At 43.9% G+C, this 18394-nt stretch overlaps 1 protein-coding gene across 1 annotated transcript in view; it reads right to left on the bottom strand.

Annotated features, from left to right (window-relative positions):
* The window catches only part of MTR (5-methyltetrahydrofolate-homocysteine methyltransferase), a 103812-nt gene extending 85526 nt beyond the window's left edge, over positions 1–18286 (bottom strand). Inside the window, exons 1-7 of the mRNA XM_023520822.1 lie at positions 18064–18286; positions 11871–12085; positions 7895–7984; positions 6544–6613; positions 4701–4793; positions 3035–3141; positions 476–535 (exon numbers count right to left, since the gene is read on the bottom strand). Coding sequence (XP_023376590.1) covers positions 476–535; positions 3035–3141; positions 4701–4793; positions 6544–6613; positions 7895–7984; positions 11871–12085; positions 18064–18097 — 669 coding nt within the window. The 5' untranslated portion in view covers positions 18098–18286. The remainder of the gene's footprint in view (positions 1–475; positions 536–3034; positions 3142–4700; positions 4794–6543; positions 6614–7894; positions 7985–11870; positions 12086–18063) is intronic.
* Positions 18287–18394: the final 108 nt, after the last annotated feature.

Genomic DNA, 18394 nt, shown 5'->3' with positions numbered 1-18394 from the left:
ACACACCCAGCCCCCCTGCAGAGGGCGTCCCCAGGGAGGCTCGGGTCATCCCGGCCTCCCGCGGTTACAGAGCTGACTCGTTTAACACCTCTCGCTTTGGTTCTATTCCATTCTCGCCCAGCAGTCGTAGGATTCTGCGTGTGTGTGCTATTAAGAAACTGACAATCTGGTGTCCTCGGTGCGGGTGCTTCGCAGCCAGCACCCAGGTCACCCCTCCTGGGGCCCTAAGCCTCTAGCTTCAGCAGACCATTTCGGCCAGGACACTTGGCCTTCCACCAACCACTTCTAGATTCGTTTCCAGCGATAAGACGACTTTTGGTGTGTAGGGGTGACGGAAGGAAGGAGGTGAACAGAGAAGTTAAAGTACATGGTTCCTAAAAGATACTATCAAAGTTCTACTATGCGAGGAAAACAAAAGCCTACCCTCAAAATGACAGTATTAATAAAAAACAAAAATCGACATTTTAGAACTTACAAAGATAGGCCGGGGAGCATACTTCTCTTCAAAAAGGTTTTGGAGTGCAAACAAGGCTGCCTGTCAGGAAAGAAAGGACATCTTTATTCGTGAGAGACTGTGTTCAGGTCAGTCTAACTGGATGATCGGAATGCTCAATTTTCTGAGACCTCTTCTGACGAGGTACAACGTCACCTTTTAGGGAAGACACATGTCCTCCCTGAAATGCACGACCCAGCACCCCGGGTGTCACACTGTACCCATTAAAACAAAACAAATGCTGAGTAAAGGTTCATCTATGAACCAATTATTTCCTGAGGAGCTGAAGAGCTACTCTCTCTTCCTTCTCACAATCAAAATAAAAAATAGTTAAAGAGAATGCCTCTGCCTTCCACACCTTCGTATACACACAGTAGGTATGTGAACCAATACGTGTGTCACTAAAAAAAGAGCATGAACTCAGCATGTAAAGGCACACACCCCACAGACTCTGTAATGTCTGTGTTTTGTTAAGTTCTCTTTCTATCATTATATTCCTTCATTCTAAGATGTGCAGCTTTTCATAATTAATTTTCTGAAATTAGAACATAACCTATAATTAATGTGTACTTTTATTTTAATGGTAGGTTATTTTCCTATGGAAAAAATATCAGAATTTCTCTTTTTAGAACTATAGAAATTGATCCTAAAGATCTTATGGAAAATAAACACGTAAAGAATAGCCAGGAAAGTTATGGGAAAAGGGGTGGGGCGTGAGTTTAATGAAAAGCCTATTAGCCTACCGCATACTCAGACATACTATAACTATAATGCTATGGTAAACAACAGGACAGCAGTGTGACATCAGCAGACAGATGACTAGAACAGATGATATCCAGATGGATTCTATGGGTGGTTCCTATCACTCAGAAAAAAAACAGAACGTTTAATAGACGATGTTAGGAAAGCTAGGTTACCTTAGAGAAAAAGAGTAGCTAGATCTCCAGAATAAATTCCAGATGCATCATGAGGGAAACCAGTCCCTTTATAATCAAAAGAATGTCATGTCACATTCTAAAAACCTAAAAACTGAACTAAGGAATCTATCCTAATGCTTTATCCCATTATTATTTCTAATCTAAGCAATACTGTGACAATTTTCAAATATATATCTTGATTTCATGTCAGATATCTTCCTTATTATGTTTGCTACTGCTTATTTTCAAAATGTATACCTGAATTGCTTTTTAAATTATAATGCGTTTACTGGAGATTCACAGAACAATTTCTAGAAAGGTGGATAAAAGAGAACCATACAAATGATATGTTTAAAATATGGCTGGATAGTCATCCAGCTTCTGGCTGGAGGTCACGCCACTAATTCTTCATGAATGACAAGTATTTTAGTTAAAAAGACAAACAAACAAACAAACAAACAAAATCTTTCAAAAATTCTGACTCTGGCCTTATTTCCACAAGATTTAAACAATTAAAGTTTTGATGAAACTACTAGTTTTAAAAAGAGACCATTTTTCTCCTTATCTTGGGGTGAGGACTACCCATGCAAATATAATTCCCTCTGCGCAAAACACCACCAACAACCCAGAATCCGTAACTCCAACCATACGAAATTATAATTATCTTGCACCAATGAAAAACTAAAACGAACAAACAAAAACAGCACAACTACATCACCGTCACCATCACATAGAAAATCAAAAGTCACACAACACACCGGAGACAATGTTTGCTATTCGTCATCAACATGGGCCTGACTTCCTTAGGGAAAAACTCTATTAAGAAAAAAAAAAAAATCCGACAGAAAAAACGCACAGGACTCAAGGAAATGTAAATGGCTATAAAACTAAAAACAAATGTTTAATTTCATTCATAGTCAGAAAAATACAAATGAAAAGTACAGCGAGGTCGTATTTTTCACCCCTCATAGCGGAAAAGATGAAAAAGTGTAACAATAGTTGTTAGAGAAGGTGGTGAAACCAGCCCCGCCTGCTGGCTGGACGGCAACTCGACACCGAAGATCAAAATGCACAATGCACAAACGCTTAGCAATTTCACCTGTAGAAATTTACCCTCTAGATACACTGTGCAAAAACATACGTGTAGGGTATTTACTTTCCTCTCCATACACTTGCACAGCTTTGTTCATATGTAAGGAATACAAACTCAGGCACACGCATGCTGCACAGAGTCCCCATTGGCGTCTCAACCCTGGCAACGGTGTTGTCCCCGAGGAATAGGAGATGGCAGGACAGCACTTTTCACTGCATAATGCACGTCTCTTCTGAATTTAGAACCATCTGTATATATTTATTACCTATGCGCAGATGCATATATAGTGGCTATACATGAAAACATCTACTTTCCTAATTAAAAAAAAGCATTTTTAAAAGTTAAAAGGATAACCTTTTGAAGTTTTTCTCATTCTGCTGGCCTCAGTTAAAAATAGTCAAGATTAAAATGGAAAAGAGAAATCTCATTTAACCCTGATAATGGCTATTACTGTCTCCTCACTACATCAGAGGAGTCATCACAACCCTCCACTCCACCCCGGCCCTGTTCCTTTTTTCCCTCTTAACTCACCTTGGCATTGGCCGTATCAAAAATAGTTTCAATGAGTAAGATATCGACCCCACCGTCTAGAAGCCCCTTGGCCTGCTCTTCGTACGCTTCAACGAGCTCATCAAATACTGCAAAAAATAAACCAAACGTAGGACATGAGTCATCAACATCCTCTGAATGGCCAGGACATGCTGACTTCAGGCCTGGCACCTGTGAGCTAATTACTGCTGGTTTAGAGTGCATAACTTAAGGACAACACCTAGGTAAGAAACCAAATACGGCAGCTCAGCAGCGATGGAAGTTAAAGCAGTAACCTGAACACGGTGGCTCCTGAGCTCAGGGCCGCCTACACCTTCCCCGTGCAGCCGAGACAGAGCGGACGGGCAGCTGTGTGAGCGGGCAGCTGTGTGATGTCCCCGGCCCTGCAGCTCGCTCCCAAGATCTCTGAAAAAGATCATCCTTGCCAGGGATGGTTTTGACCGATCCACTAAGGGACGAGCGTGAGACGTGACACACGACCGCGTCGTGCTGATCTGGATCCTCCCGCTCCAGTCACAGCCTCTCTCTGTGCTAAAGGGCTGCGGTCCTGTGGATGCCTCCTGCCCTGTCTCAGAGGAAACTCGCGTGGTGGGCAATTTCAGCCTCACACACAGCGTTCAGAAACCCCTCGGGAGGAGCTCTCACATGCTCCCAGAGAAAACTTTGGAAGAAACATCTTCGGTTGTCTATTTCCACCTGAGAGGGAAAATGAGGAGTCGTTTTACTTCCCGACCAAAAAAAAAACAACGACAACAACAACAACAATGCTCAGATATTCAGTCAAGAAGCCTCAACAGCAGATCTGTGCTTGCTGCATAGGTGCGTCTCATGCCACACAGCACAGAGAAAGGAAGCGTCAGCTCCTCGCTGTCATGCCTAGACCAATGACAGACAACATCAGAACAAGCAACTCCGGTGACAAAGTGTGGTCACTGCATGGAAAGTTCTGTGACCAAAAACCTACAAACCACACTTGCCTGAACTTGTCATCTACACGAAGTTCATTACCATACAGAGCAGCACTGCTATTCAGCTCTCACAGTTCATTTTTATAAAATCTGATGTTTAAGAAACTGAACTACATTTCCAGATTTTTCATAAAATCTCAATGTGAGACGTTTATACATGATAGTTTATAATGCAAGTATGTTTATGTAGTTTGGACTACTTTCTGATAGATAAAATAGGGGTCTAGTGGATTATTCTATGATAGACCGAGGCCTAGTGTCTAATTTCTCAACTTCTCAGTTTAAGGCTTTATTTTGATTGGTTTTATTTCCAAAGCTGATAAAGAAGCACGACCAAAACACCATGTACATTTGAAAGCAAGCTCGAAAAACAATATTAATAACAACAGCAGCAGTTAACTATTTAGTTATCTACTATACTCCAGGGACTGCGGTAAGCCCTTTGATGTGGGCTAGGTCACGGTAACCCAGGGGGTCCTGCAGTTGGTCCCAGGTTACAGGTGTAGACACAGAAGTGACAGGTTACAGGTGTAGAGACACAGAGGTGACAGGTTACAGGTGTAGAGAGACATAGAAGCGACGGGTTACAGGTACAGACACAGAGGTGACAGGTTACAGGTGTAGAGATGACCATACACAGAAGCACATGCCCAAGATCGATGTTGACATGTGATACTCACTGATGTTCCTGTAATCTGGTCTCTCCACAGACGGAGACACAGAGAGTGTCTTATTAGTTGGACCGAGGGCTCCTGCCACAAACCTCTTAATTCCTTTGGGAAATAAAAACGTATGAAATTTGTGAATAGCTCAACGTTTTTGTTGTGAATCAATAATGTATAAGATTTCTCTATGATACAGGTCTATAATTCTTTGACCAAAACTCTGAAATTCAAAAAGCGCAAAAGCCCCAATTTTTTTAATTCATTTGACAACAAAACTTGACCTCTCCTAAACTAACAAGAGGCTATTTACAGTCTTTATCCTGCTTAATGGGACAGTTCAAGATTTTAGGGCAAATACGTGTTTGATCATGGAGGCTGTCTCAGATCTCACTAGAGAAATTATGAAATATAGAGAATGTGCATATATTATCACCAAGCCAATGGAAAAAACTCTTGGATTCTTATGTATCTGGCTTCAAAGCCTTTCGGTATGTAATCCTTTTCTACCACCATAGCTATGTTTGGCCAAACTCTCTCTCCCTATTCTTGAAGGTCCTGAACTTAACACAGATTCTGCAAAAGCGCCTCATAGCAGCACTTGACTGGAAATGCCTTCCACTGCTGTATCACAGGCCCTTTACTGGGGGGAAAGAGTACATCAGGATTAACAGTTACACAGCCTGAAATTAAAGTATGAAGCAGATTAAATCTTACTTTAAGAACTCTTTTGATCATTCTTTAATAACCTTTGCTCCAAGCAAGAACCTCGGTGCTTCTAAAGGAGCCTGAGAAATTGTGCTCATGTACAGATGCTGGCAGAAGCCGGGGCCACACCGCTATCCCCTCTGGTGATTCCAGCCAATCATCCTGGTTACACATTACAACTTAACTGCTGAAGACTACCAACTGTTCGATTACCAAGCCTGTGAAAAGGTTACAGCTCCAAATATTCCTTATCGTCTCCAAAGCTGAACAATAATGAGGAATAACAAAAATGCCTTTATCTTTCCCTGCTTTACGCTGGCTGACATCCTCTGACCTGTGCCCCTGTTGGGCATTACTAAGTTACTAAGTCTGCACGGCCCCATGCAATTAAACATTCCCTCTCAGAAACGGAGCTCCTATAAATCGCTCAGTCTTCATGAGTATGCTGTGTCCAACTTCCTGACGATTTTCTTTGCATCTTTCCTCTTGGCAATAATTTCACATTTCCAAATCTTAAGGGGCTCCATTACTTCCATTCCTTTCTCTCCCTCCAAGCCTCCCAACCAGCTGGTACCCAAGTGCTGTTGTGGCAGCCAGCCAGGAGCCACTTTCCAAGTTCCTGTAAAACTGAATCTAATGCCACACTCTTTTGCGTTCTACACAGAGCCTTCAAGGACACCAGTGGGATAAAGTGGAAAATGCTCCAAAGACAATATTTCTTTACCCAGGTAAGTCAAGTACAGGGAGGAGCATCGCTTTACAGGTATCAGATCAAAATATCTTAATGATAACCAAAATGATCAAAACAGTCAGCTATTGCCTTAACAACCTGATGGTATGCTTCCAAAGGGAGAAAATCATTTTAGCTGTAAATATACAAGGAAGCCATGGTCTCAGCTACAAAGTTAGGATAAAATCCCCCGCAGAGTAAACGCAGAATAAACCCTCAGCCCAAGGCCCGCAGGGACAGTGAATTCAGAGAGACACTGAATGCCCGACTATGAAATCGCAGGGAAGCAACCAAGAAACGAGCACAACGCGGGGCCCACCAGGTGGCTAGGAGGCCGACTGTCATGAAAGGGAAGAGTGGACAGCAGACAGCTGAGGCCGTCAGAGGAATGACCTACGTAAGAGAGAGAGAAATGCCCCTTACCTGTCTGGAGAGTTATCTCCTCGGCTGCTCTCCTGGCCACTCCCGCGGAGCTCTTGTTCATCTGGTAAGCCTAACACATAACTGCAAACGTTAGCTCGTCCTCCTTTTCTTCCGCACGTTAAACAAGAAGGTCACGACCTTCTAAAGCCCAGTTTTATTCAGTAAGGAAATGCACAGAGGATTAATCTGAGGACTGAGTAGAGCCTTGGCCAAGAAGGCCTATTGGCTGCCCGGGCCCTGAAGGCACCAGGAAAGGTGAGTCTGTGAGAACTGCCTTTAGGTTCTTCCCCAAACCCGTGAGCCAGGTGGCAAAAGGGCACTCTCCAGACATCTGGCACGTCAGAGAATACGCTGAAATAGTTAAATATTCTGAGAATCAGAAAAAAACGTAGTCATGGAAAAAGTGCAGGCTTCGGAGAAGGCGGCCTGGGTTCTAGAAACAGCTCCGCCCCTGCCGGCCCAGGCAGTCCCCATAGCGGCTTCTCCCAGCCCTGACTGCCTTCGCCAAACAGTGGTTGTAAGCAATGGCTCCGAACTCTTTGCAGATCATTAACCTCTTAAAACTTGGTGAAAGTCCATAAACCCACTCACGAGGAAATAAAAGCAAGTATGCACAAACACACCAAGTACTACCTACAATTTAATGAGGCTCGAGGCTCCCTACAGCCTCGCAGGCCGGGTCGGGTCTCAGACTTGTGATCATCAAGACCCCATCTGATTCTAAGAGCCTCTGTGCCTTGGACCCTCATATCTAGTCATCAAACCAGATTATCCTAAAATAGGGGTTATCCAGCTATGGCTCCCAGGGCAATTCTGGCCTGATGCCTATTTTGTAAATAAAGTTTTATTGGAACACAGTCGAGCCCATCGTTTACACATCTTCTGTGGCTGCTTTTCTGCTACAATGACAGAGTTGAGTGGTTGCAACAGAGTCTGCATGTAGCCAACAAGGCCCAAAATATTTACTACCTGGCCCTTTACAGAAAATGTTTGCCAACTCCTACCCTCAAATACACATTCATTTTTCTTTGATGAGCCAAAAAGCACATGATCTCACAAAGCCTCAACATCATGAGAGAAATTAGTGTCAGAGCACTCGGGGCTACCTGCATGAAAACAAGGGCGAGTGTCTGGAAAAAATCCCACACAGAAATGGGGACCTCGGCATCTACCATGCATTTCCATCATCGACATAATTTACAAAATTTGAATACAGAAGCACTGTGTCAATTAAAAATAAACCAAATCTGCCTCCCCACACCCACTAGATGGCTACTATCAAAAGAAAAAAAAAAACCAATATGGCAAGTGCTCTGAACATCTTCGCTAGGAGGAGAAACGGAATTCTTACCAAGTGCTCCAGGCCATAGTCAGCTTGGGCAACGCTAGTGCTGCTGAAAGTGTTGGTTTCAATGATATCCGCCCCCGCCAGCAAGTAATCCTGCAACAAGAAAGTAACGTCGGTGCTGAGTTTGAGAAGCCCCGCCCCCCAGCAACACACACGCCTTTTCATCTTCATCATCACCGAACACCTTCCGACCTCCTGACCACTTATACTTGCACGGCACTGCATTAGGGGCTAGAGGTGCAAAAGGGTGCAAGGGTTTCACAGAAAGGCACGTGGTGTAAACAAACCCAGAACTTGAATTCAAAGTTCACACACTAAATTCTGTGAATGAAGTCGACTTCCTTACACTCTCTGAGCTCCAGAGCCCTCATTTGAAAGTACTGTACGTCTGCCTCACAGGGTGGCTGTGTGATGATACAGGTAACACATCAAACGTATGGCACAGGATGGGCACACAACAAAAATTAGTTCCACTCCCTCACCTCCCCCTGCTTGAGGACAATCTGACCCCCACTGAGACCAGCGCCATCTCTAGATCTCAATTCTGACAACCGTTTCTGCCCACGTCTCCTAATCCCTCTAAAACACGCCTGCGCTGGACCTCTGAGGACCCACGATCCTCCTGTTCTTCCTGTTTGAAAACTCTTGTCTCTCTCTTTGAATATCAACTCAGCTCAACCTGATGAGCACTCTGGATGGACTCTCTCGGCCCCCTAGCTGTTCCGATAGCCAGTGAACCCAACTACGCTGTTCGAAGAGGGCAGCAACGAAAACCGAGATTTACGCATTTATGTCACGAACACCCTAAAAACCCACCAGTAAGGAAACAGCTAAATAAACGATAATATATCCATGGAAACAGCTAAATAAACGATAATATATCCATTTTATCACGTTACGTGGCAGCTAAAAAAAGGTTGTGTATATCAACATATACTAACATGGAAAGATCTCCAAAGTATCGCTGAGTAGAAAAATAAAATCAATTGATATGTAAAGCATGACACCATTCACATATACACATATTCAAACAGCACTGTGAGTTTTCTACAGATGTATGTGTTATGTATACACACACATCCATACTTACACACATATATACATGTACATAATGAGTAACAAAATCATCTGGAAAGACACATCAACTAACATAATGGTTATCTCTGGGGAGAAAATAGAACTTTGGAGTAGTATTAAAGGGAATTTATTCTTATCTATGGGTTTTGTTTTGTGAGAAAACATTACTTAAAATTTGATTTTTCAAAAAAAGCAAGAAAAATTCCTTAATGCCTAGGAGTAAGATCAGTTAAATAATGGATGAGAAATACACAAAATAGATTATTAGAAAGTTATTAAAACCAAGTTTCAGAACATTAAGTGTTCATGGTATATAACTTAAAAATGCAAATTATAGAATAGTATGAAGTAATGTAATCCCAATTTAATTTTTAAAATCCAATTACAGAAAACTGGATTGAAATATAAATTAAAATATGTGAATGGCAGTTATCTCTTGGTACTGATACAAGTGGTTTTTAATTTCTTTTATGCTTTTCTATATTATCCAGCTAGACTTATTGTTTTTAAGTGACTGCATACTGTCCTTATAGTTAGAGAACAAATATTTCTAAATTCCCATAGATTCAAAGTTTAAAAGGTGTTTCCTCTAGCTCATCACCCTCTCTTTCATCTTCTTTCCCGGCTCAGTAATCCACTCATGGGCTCTGGACAGGACATTCCTCAATTCCAATCCTATTCTCATCGATTTAAAATATGTGTCACCTGGGGCAAGCTACTTAATTTCTTGGCTCCTCAGTTTTCTGATGAAGAAAGTTGTCAAAATTAAAGGACATTAATGACAGCACTTCTAGCGGCCATTAGTTGTTTCAAATATTGTTTCACGTGGGCTCAGCCTCTTGATAGTGCCCGGCTAGGGATGCCTGGGCACTCCCCCGGGGCTCTTCGTCTGTGGGGAGCCCAGACCGGAGCCAGGGCTGGGGCTGGACCAGCCCTGGCAGTTGTTATGACTTCCAGATGCACCTCAGCAACAACCGTCAGGGAACTTTTTAAAAAACAAGATTTATTACCCAGAGGTCCTAAGTGGTACAGGCACTCCTGGGGCCACGCAGCCAGGCAGGTGGGGGAAAGGGTATAGGTGAGCGAGTGAGCGCCCGTGAACCTGGAACTCTGCTTTACTGAGGCCTAGGGTAGGGTGCCCAGGGTTTGGCAGGCTCACTCTCTATCGGTAAAATTTAAAACATCAAAGAGGAAATTAGGGTGTAGAAAGGGAAAAGCAGGGTCACTCAAGCGGTCAGTTAGCTAGGTACCTAGGGCTTTCTAAAAGGGGAACTTCATGGGTGGGAGTGACCTGGTTCCTTTTCTAGTTGTTTAGATAGAAGCTGTGTCATATACCTGCCAATATGTTTATTTGATGTGGATGTCTTTGAGACAGATGCCACTGCATCAAAAGTTTAATGTCAGTCACTTACACTACAAATACTACTTAGACAATCCATAAAAATATCAGAGGATCTAATCTATAGTCACCAATTCCAAGAGAAATAATTACGTGTGACAATGTGGTCTTTTTCCCTTCTCCGTCCATGAACACGGTATGCTCTGTACATTCCAAGCCTCCAACTAGTCAACAGCCTCCCAGGAATGAGACAGCCAGGCGGCAAGTCCACCTTATTGTATTTGCAGTCATTTTCGCTTCATCAGAACCTTGTTGTTCTGTCTAGACGCCTATCTAACACCCAGGCCAGAGCAAGCACTGTGTGCCAGATGCTGTTCTAAGCAGTTGCAATTCAGGAGTGAAAAACGGGCCTAAATTCCTGCCCTCGGGAACTTACACTCTAGTGATAACCCACGTGAGTGACAGTGACAAAGCCCATAACACAGTGGTCATGTGATTCACCAACTGCATTATAATGGCTGATTTTTGTAACCACCCCAAACAATTCACACCACGATGACATATTCCCAATCTCAATATGCTGGAGTTTTATGAGATTTGATTACACAGTCTCAAGGCCGAGCAGAAAAACTGAGTTACCATTCTTTCTGCAGAACCAAATCTCTTCAAAGACCAATTTTAAATCTTCCGGCACCTGCAATTCCCATCATAACCAAAGGAAAGGCAGCCTTAGTTTCTCTTAAAAAAAACCCATTCTGCATCTGATGTGGAAGAGTCTTGGCCACCCAGTACCACGATCCCCTCCACACTCAATGATTCCCTTAATCACCTGGTGATTTGTCTAGGTAATTGTTTTTTTCCTTAAGACGAATCTGAAACACCTATAACAATACCCTTCTCCAGAAAACGAAACTTTCTCACTTAACCGGTAAATAGGTTTTGTCCTTCTAATTGAATCCTGATCAGGGAAACAGATTAAAGTGCCTTATTATCTCTTCTAGTCACGATTCTATGAAATTCCTATGATCGCCTCTAAAATAATTTAGTTCTGTTTATTTTTAAATTTTAAGAGTCTAACAATACCCAGTCACTTGCTTCTGATCTCTTCATGGTGGCTAGCCATTTTTATTGGAGACAGAAAAACCGAAGAACACGGGACTTCAGGTCAGTAATCTAGTCCCGTCAGACAAGTTATTTAACCTCTGTGATCCTGAGTTTCCCAGTCTACGAAATGAGAACAATGATTACCTTTCGTTTTGTTTCATCAAGGCTGTTGTGGTGACTTACGTAACAAAGTATATGTGAAAATCCTACTTCATCCAGAATTTTGTGGTTTTTCACTGGAGTTTAAAGACCTCAAAGGCAGAAAACCTATCATCCTCATCTCCTTACCCCGAATGCTCAGCGCAGGAGATGACGTTTACTTGGTGTCCAACGTCAGCTTTCTGAACAAATCACCTTCTTCTGTGTCCTCAGAGCACTGGGCACCGCATTCTGCCCTCAGTCCATGAAATGGCGTGCAGAACAGCAGCCTGAGAACATATGCACCTGGGGACACCTTACCTTATGGATCTGGTAAATGACATCAGGTCGAGTTATACTCAGGATGTCATTGTTGCCTTTCAGTGGCCTGGGGTGGTCTTTAAACTCTTGACCTCGGAAGTCATCTTCACTCAGCCTGTGCTGCTGGATCATGGTCCCCATGCCTCCGTCCAGCACCATGATCCTCTCCTGGAGAATGGCTTTGATCTCGTCCTGCAGGGTTTTCTTCATGCCTGCTTTAAAGACAATAAAAAATTGACTTTAAAAAACGAAAGAGGAAAAAGATGTGTGTGGAGAGGGAGTTTAGAATAATTTATAAAGACTCACAATAGGGACTAAATAAGGCTCATAAAAGACAAACTCTTAGCTCTACAACATTAGAAAAACACTGACCAAAAACGTTTTCATAAGTTATAACAAGGCATAATGCAATAAACGATTGTACAGAGCATGAATCACTGGTGAAGCACCAAACCGAAATGAAAGCAGGCTGTAATTCCCCGATCCAGAGGCGAGGAAAACACAGCGATGAGCCCAGCCATACGAGGCGGGCCGGGCTGTCAGCAGGTCTTCCCACAGCCTCTCCGTTAGTTCTGTGTGCAGGCTCCCTTTGCAAGGAGAGTTAACGCGGGTAACTGAAAACCAACAATCATTCCAAACTCCTCTTAAATTAAGAACTTTGGCAGTCTCCCCCACCTACTGCCGGAACTAACAGCCTATACACAGGGTTTTACTCATCTCTGCTCCATCTTTGAAATAATAACTGGCTAGCACCCTGGAACTTCTCAATGCTCCCCACGTCCTTGACCTCTCCTAACTTCCAGCCCTGAAAAGCCCCTCCTTCCATCCTATCTCCTGGTTTCCAAGAACAACTGGAAAGCCACGAAACCACACTGCTTGGAGTCACAGACAATTCTTGAAGTGGAGCCTTTTCTTTACCTTCCCTTGGTGGGCCTCCACATCTGCCACGTCCGCGTCCCCAACCTCTGCTTTCTCTTAGCACCGGTCCTTCCCATCCTTTCCACTCGACGGGTGACTTTACCTAAGCCTGTACAAAGGAGTCGACTATTGGGAGGTCCTCAAATTTACCCCCTGCACATCAAAATCCTCTTGCAGCTCGGCTCACTGTTTTCCTTATCTCTGCAACTAAGGAAGAGCACTTGATCGCCACCCCCCCCCTTCCTCCCACCGCTCACCTCACCTCTGCTGAGTTCTACCCCAAACCCCCGCACCCCGATCCCTTACCTTGACGCGGCTTCCTCCTCCACCACTCTACTGAAATTATTCTCTAAAATCGCCATGACCTTCTAATTGTCAAAATACTGTGCTCCATCCAACCTTAGACTCAGATTTCAAACCGTCAGACACCTGATATCACCACCTAGTACATCTACCTGCCCATCAACCTAATATTCAAAACCAAACTTGCTCTATCCCCTGCCTGATCTCCCTATTTCTGTGAATAGCATCACCCTTCCCAGAAGCCTGACCTGAAAACCTCAGTATTATCTGACTCCTATTCTCCCTGATAACCAACATCTAGTCATATCCCAAGCCCTATAAGATGTGGCCTCCAAAATGGCATCCACACTGGTCCTCCCTCTACCCACATCGCCAATACCATCTTCAAGCCCTCACTACACATTCTGGCCATCACAAATTCTGAGAGTTTCAGTTTACAGCCATGAACACTAAGGATAAAAATGCCTGCTCTATCTACCTCATAGAGTTGTTTTTAAGGTTAAATGAGATCACAGAGATGAAGATGTTTATAAACAATCGAGTGTCCTACAGAGGTGAAAGATCACCACCTCATCACTACCTGGTCACCCCGTCTTCCGGTCTATCCTAGGTACCACCACCAGGTTAATCAGTTTGAAATCAGTTGCTTCCTCTGCTCGAACATCTTCGACAACTCCCTACTGCCTACCGAAGTTAACACAAGTTACTTAAACATTCCCTTCTGTGTGCCTGAGAGGAGTGAAGCTTGAGTCATGTGGCGCTTGCTCTACGTCCCTTGATCTCCTTGGAGGAAATGACTGTCCAGACCAACTCATCTCCATCCCTAGCAACACCGAGGACTGTATCTGGCAACCTAAGTGTTCAATAAATAGTTTCTCAATGGAAATGGCAAAAGAAGATGACAGAAGATAAGAGGTCATCTGAAACCGAAAGCGGAAATGTATGAATCTCTACAAGATGGAATTGGGTGCAAATCCACAAACCTACCCTGTCTTACCGTCCAGAGTCTGAGGTACACAAAACAAGAACAGGGCTACATGGCGGCTACGGAGCTGTTCGACCGAATTACTCCGGGCAGGCTTCCGGAAGGCAGCCTCAGTAGCAACACAGACTGATGGAGCACAGGGTATGAATGTGGGGGGGAGTACATCATACGTTTGAATTTAATTTTAAAAAGTATCCAAACCACCTAGAAAAAAAAATGCAATCTTTTCTACAAAATAAGTCCTGTCATCAGCAAAACGGTCAAGCAATAGTGTGTCATTTACACATCTTTGTCCTTGATCTCCTCCACTAGCAAGCCCACATGTTTAATGAGGACTGGAAGGAGAAATCTACAAAACATAAGAGATGCCACATCTTTTCCCATCCCTGGCAACCTCATCAGTCTTGGTATGGCATCTCTCAACTCACTGCAAATCTGACAGCTGAGTGTGGCTCTATTCCTCCCATTTTCATAAAGAAGTCTAAGCATTTTTCCATGGGGCCCCTACTGTATTCACTTTTCAATCCAGAAATATAAGCTGTTTTCAGACTTTAAGACAGTTCATTATTTACCACAAAACACCTTGCCCCCACACATACAAATTCTGAGATGTGGTTAAGAGATCAAAGGTTTTATTAAAACTCAAAATAGAACATTTGATTTTTATGAGAAATTTGACAAGTGTATTTTATAATTTATGTGAAAGGCTAAAAGTCCAGAAAGAGCTAAATTAACTTTGAAGAAGTAGAAAGTTACTTGGCCCACCAAATATTACAATATATGACAAACCCATATCATAAAATTAGGAAAAGTAAAATACACGTTTAAAATATCCTTATTACTCATAATAGGGAAAGACATAAGACTCAAAAAGCCTAACCTATAATTTTTTTTTAAAAAAAGGATGAATTTGATTACATAAAAACTAACAATTTCTGTTAAATGAAATTCAACATACACCAAAGTAATAAACGGATTATGAATTGGAGGAAGATTCTGCAATGTCTAAAACTGAAAGGGACTAACATGTATAATGTACAAGGAACTCCTATAAATCAATAAGAAATTAAATAGGGAAATGGGCAAAAGACATGAATAGGCAAGTCAAGGAAGGGGAAAACAATAACAGACGAGTAGAGAAGAGATGCTCAAATTCATTAGCTATCAGAGAATTGTGAATTAAAACAAGATGATGCCAATTTACATCCAACAGATGGGCAATTAGAAAACTGGGTAATTCCAAAAACAATCCGACCCTCGAGTATGCTTGTTGGAACGCTGACAGAGCCACTCTGGAGAGCTGCCTACAACAACCTAGAAACATGAAGCATGCAGAAACCTGCAATCTCACTCCTGGTGTATTTCCCAAAGTCTCACATGGACCCACAGAGAACACGTAAGAGGATGTCTGTAGGGATGGCAAGTTCGAGACAACCTTGAGATATGGCAAAGTAAAACGTGGTGGATGCTCGTGTGGACTACTACACAGTGGTAACCAGATACACCTCTGCTGCACTGCTGTACTGTAAGGCTGGAATAGTGAGTGAAAAAGTCAGAAATGGTTAACTACCACGATACTATTTACATAAATTAAAAATGCATACACACAGACCAGAGTATAAAGAAATATACAAATATATTTAATATTTGAAAAAGACTGCCTATGAAAATAAGACTATTGTAAATAGAAAACAGAGGTAAAAGGGAATGTAGAACAGAACAACTGCATGGGCTGAATACAAAACTCCTCGGCAACTGAGGTCCTTAAAAGCCCACTGCTTCTACATCATCCCCACTTATTCATCCTTGAGGAGAGAACATACGATTTCCTTTTTAGAGAAACTAAAAGGTCTTTCTCCCAGATTTGGTGGTTTAAATTAACTTAAAATCTCTGTTCTCGGCCTCAGGTATTTCCCAAGCTTTCCCAATAGGGGCTCATCTTTCACTGGCTTTTAATCACCATCACCCCTCCAGAGCCTTCTCATAAGCGTAAGTCACCTTAACAATGCTTCTTTCCCTTGGCAGGGTCAGCACTCAGTGAAATGTTTCTCTTCCATGAAGAATAAGAGCCAAAAAGCCTATCTAACTGTATTCAGTTCATTAGGTCTAGAACTCCGTGTACCTTTTACTCCTGGTCAGGTTCTAAACAGAGCGGATTCTCCCTGACCACTTTCAAAGTGGATTCAGGAATCTAGTTCTGCGGTTCCCCTACTTAGCTGGGACATTCTGCTGCTGATACATTCATATGAAAAGGAAATGACATATTTCCTTTTTTAAGTTAAATAGGGAAGAGAAGGCCTTAAGTCCTGAGTAAGAGCATTATTCAAATAACTACATAATACCCCTCTGAGAGGGACAGGTCTTATTTTATAACAAGTGATAAGACACTTCTCACAGTTCCACAGGTTTCAAGAATAATTGTACCGATTCCATTTATGAGAACCCTAGAATCAACAGGGTCACTAGCTCATCTCTGATGACTCTCCTTCTGAGTTACTATGAATTGAGTATTCACCCTCCCTGGACCAGAACAGCTTTCTGTTACAGCACAGCTACTGTTCCGTCCTTACTAATGATGCTCTTATTTCCTAGTGTAACCACGCCCAGATTGCACTCACAGTTTTTTCTCTGATTCAAAGTCTTTACCTAGTATAATGGCATGATGACTAACTTGCTTTTTTCACCCTTATTCTTCCACCTTTGTATGCCAACTCCCTTAATCATTAAAGCCTTAGGACATAAGGTTAATAAAGCCACACTTCTATAATCATTGGGACAATACGTTTGGGTTATACTAAGGATAACATTTTGGCTTGCGTGTGGAGGCAGAATGGGCCACAGAGACCGCAGGAGGGCACCATGGCTGATTCCAGAACTGGACACAATAATCAATCATCACAGCCTTTTCCCAATCAGTAGCACCCACAACCCCCAACTCCCTTAGTTCTATGACTATTGATTTTTCCTTATATGATCTGTCCCCTCGAAACACCTGGGGAGCCAGGCCTTTGAGTGTTAGCTCGCCTGTTTCCAGGACTTGCAACTCTAAAATAAATCCTTTTCTTGCCGCAAAACTTTTATGTATGTGATTGACTCAGACACACGCGGTGGGCAGACGGGCCCCTTTAACTCCAGTAACACTACCCCATACATAACCTGTTTTTATGGGTGTTTATCCACAGATCATAACAAGGGATGACCTTACAGACCCGGAGCTCATGGTAAAGCTGAAATTATATTCAGTTCTTGTACTAGTTTTTTTCTCAATGGTGATCCCAAAGCCACCAAAATCAGAACCACTTGCAAATACTACTCCCCCTCACGACCTTACTGGGCATCTGCTAATGTTTTAACACAGTACTTCTCTGCTCTCTGGAGTTTGCAGAACGACTGCTCTAACCCTGAAATGGAAAATAAACATTCAGTGTGTTTTTAAATAGTTCTCTGGGTTTCCTTATCGCTCAGTTCCTGAACTCTGGCTGAGCACAGTTACGTGCTCAGTAACTACTTACTGAATAAGAACGTTACATCGGGCAAAACCTCCCCAGGACCCCGCTGAAAGAGGCTCCGTCAGTCAAACCGCAAGTCCTTGCTCAGACGTTAAGAGCGCGTTTTGGCGCACGAAAGCGGCGCGCTGCGGTGTGCCTGGGGAGCAAGGGGTGCACGTGGGGAAGATGAGGTGCCGTGGAGGAAGGGGTGCAAGTGGGGACGGGGTGCTGGCAGGGAGTAAGGGGTGCAGGCGGGGAGGACGGGGTGTCGGCGGGGAGGAAGGGGTGCTGGCGGGGAAGAAGGGGTGCATGTGAGGGAAGGAGGAGTGCCAGCGAGGAAGGAACTGGGGAGACACGTGGACGCCGAGTCTAACGGCGCCGCCCGTCCGCCCGCGGGACCTCGGCCGGCGGGTCACGGGGAGACGCGCACCACCCCAGGGGCTGGCAGTCCGCCGCCGGAGTGGGGAAGCACCGCACCCAGGCCCGGGCCGCGTGTTACCCGAGGGCGTGTGCTCCTGCAGCGCGGGCGACATGCCGCCGAGCCTGCTCCTCTCCCGGCGCGCGGCGCGCAGAGGAAGGTTCCACAGGCGCCGGCCGAGGGCGGCGCCGGCCAGTGCTGGGGCCCCGCAGACGCCGAAGGGCGGCCGCCGCGGCGGGACACGTCCTCAGCGCCTCGGGCTGCGACACCTCAAGACACCGCTTTCTGCCCGAAGGAGCCTGTGCGCGAGGCCCACCCCCGGCCGGTGATTGGTCCGCGCGAGCTCGTCGCGGCCCCATTGGCCGCCGCTCTCAACCAATCGCCTGAGGCTCGGCCGGAGCCGCGCCGCGGT

This window comes from Pteropus vampyrus, unplaced genomic scaffold (assembly GCF_000151845.1).
Source record: "Pteropus vampyrus isolate Shadow unplaced genomic scaffold, Pvam_2.0 Scaffold279, whole genome shotgun sequence".
In the NCBI taxonomy this organism is placed as follows: domain Eukaryota; kingdom Metazoa; phylum Chordata; class Mammalia; order Chiroptera; family Pteropodidae; genus Pteropus; species Pteropus vampyrus.
This window is presented reverse-complemented; position numbering and strand designations above follow the sequence as displayed.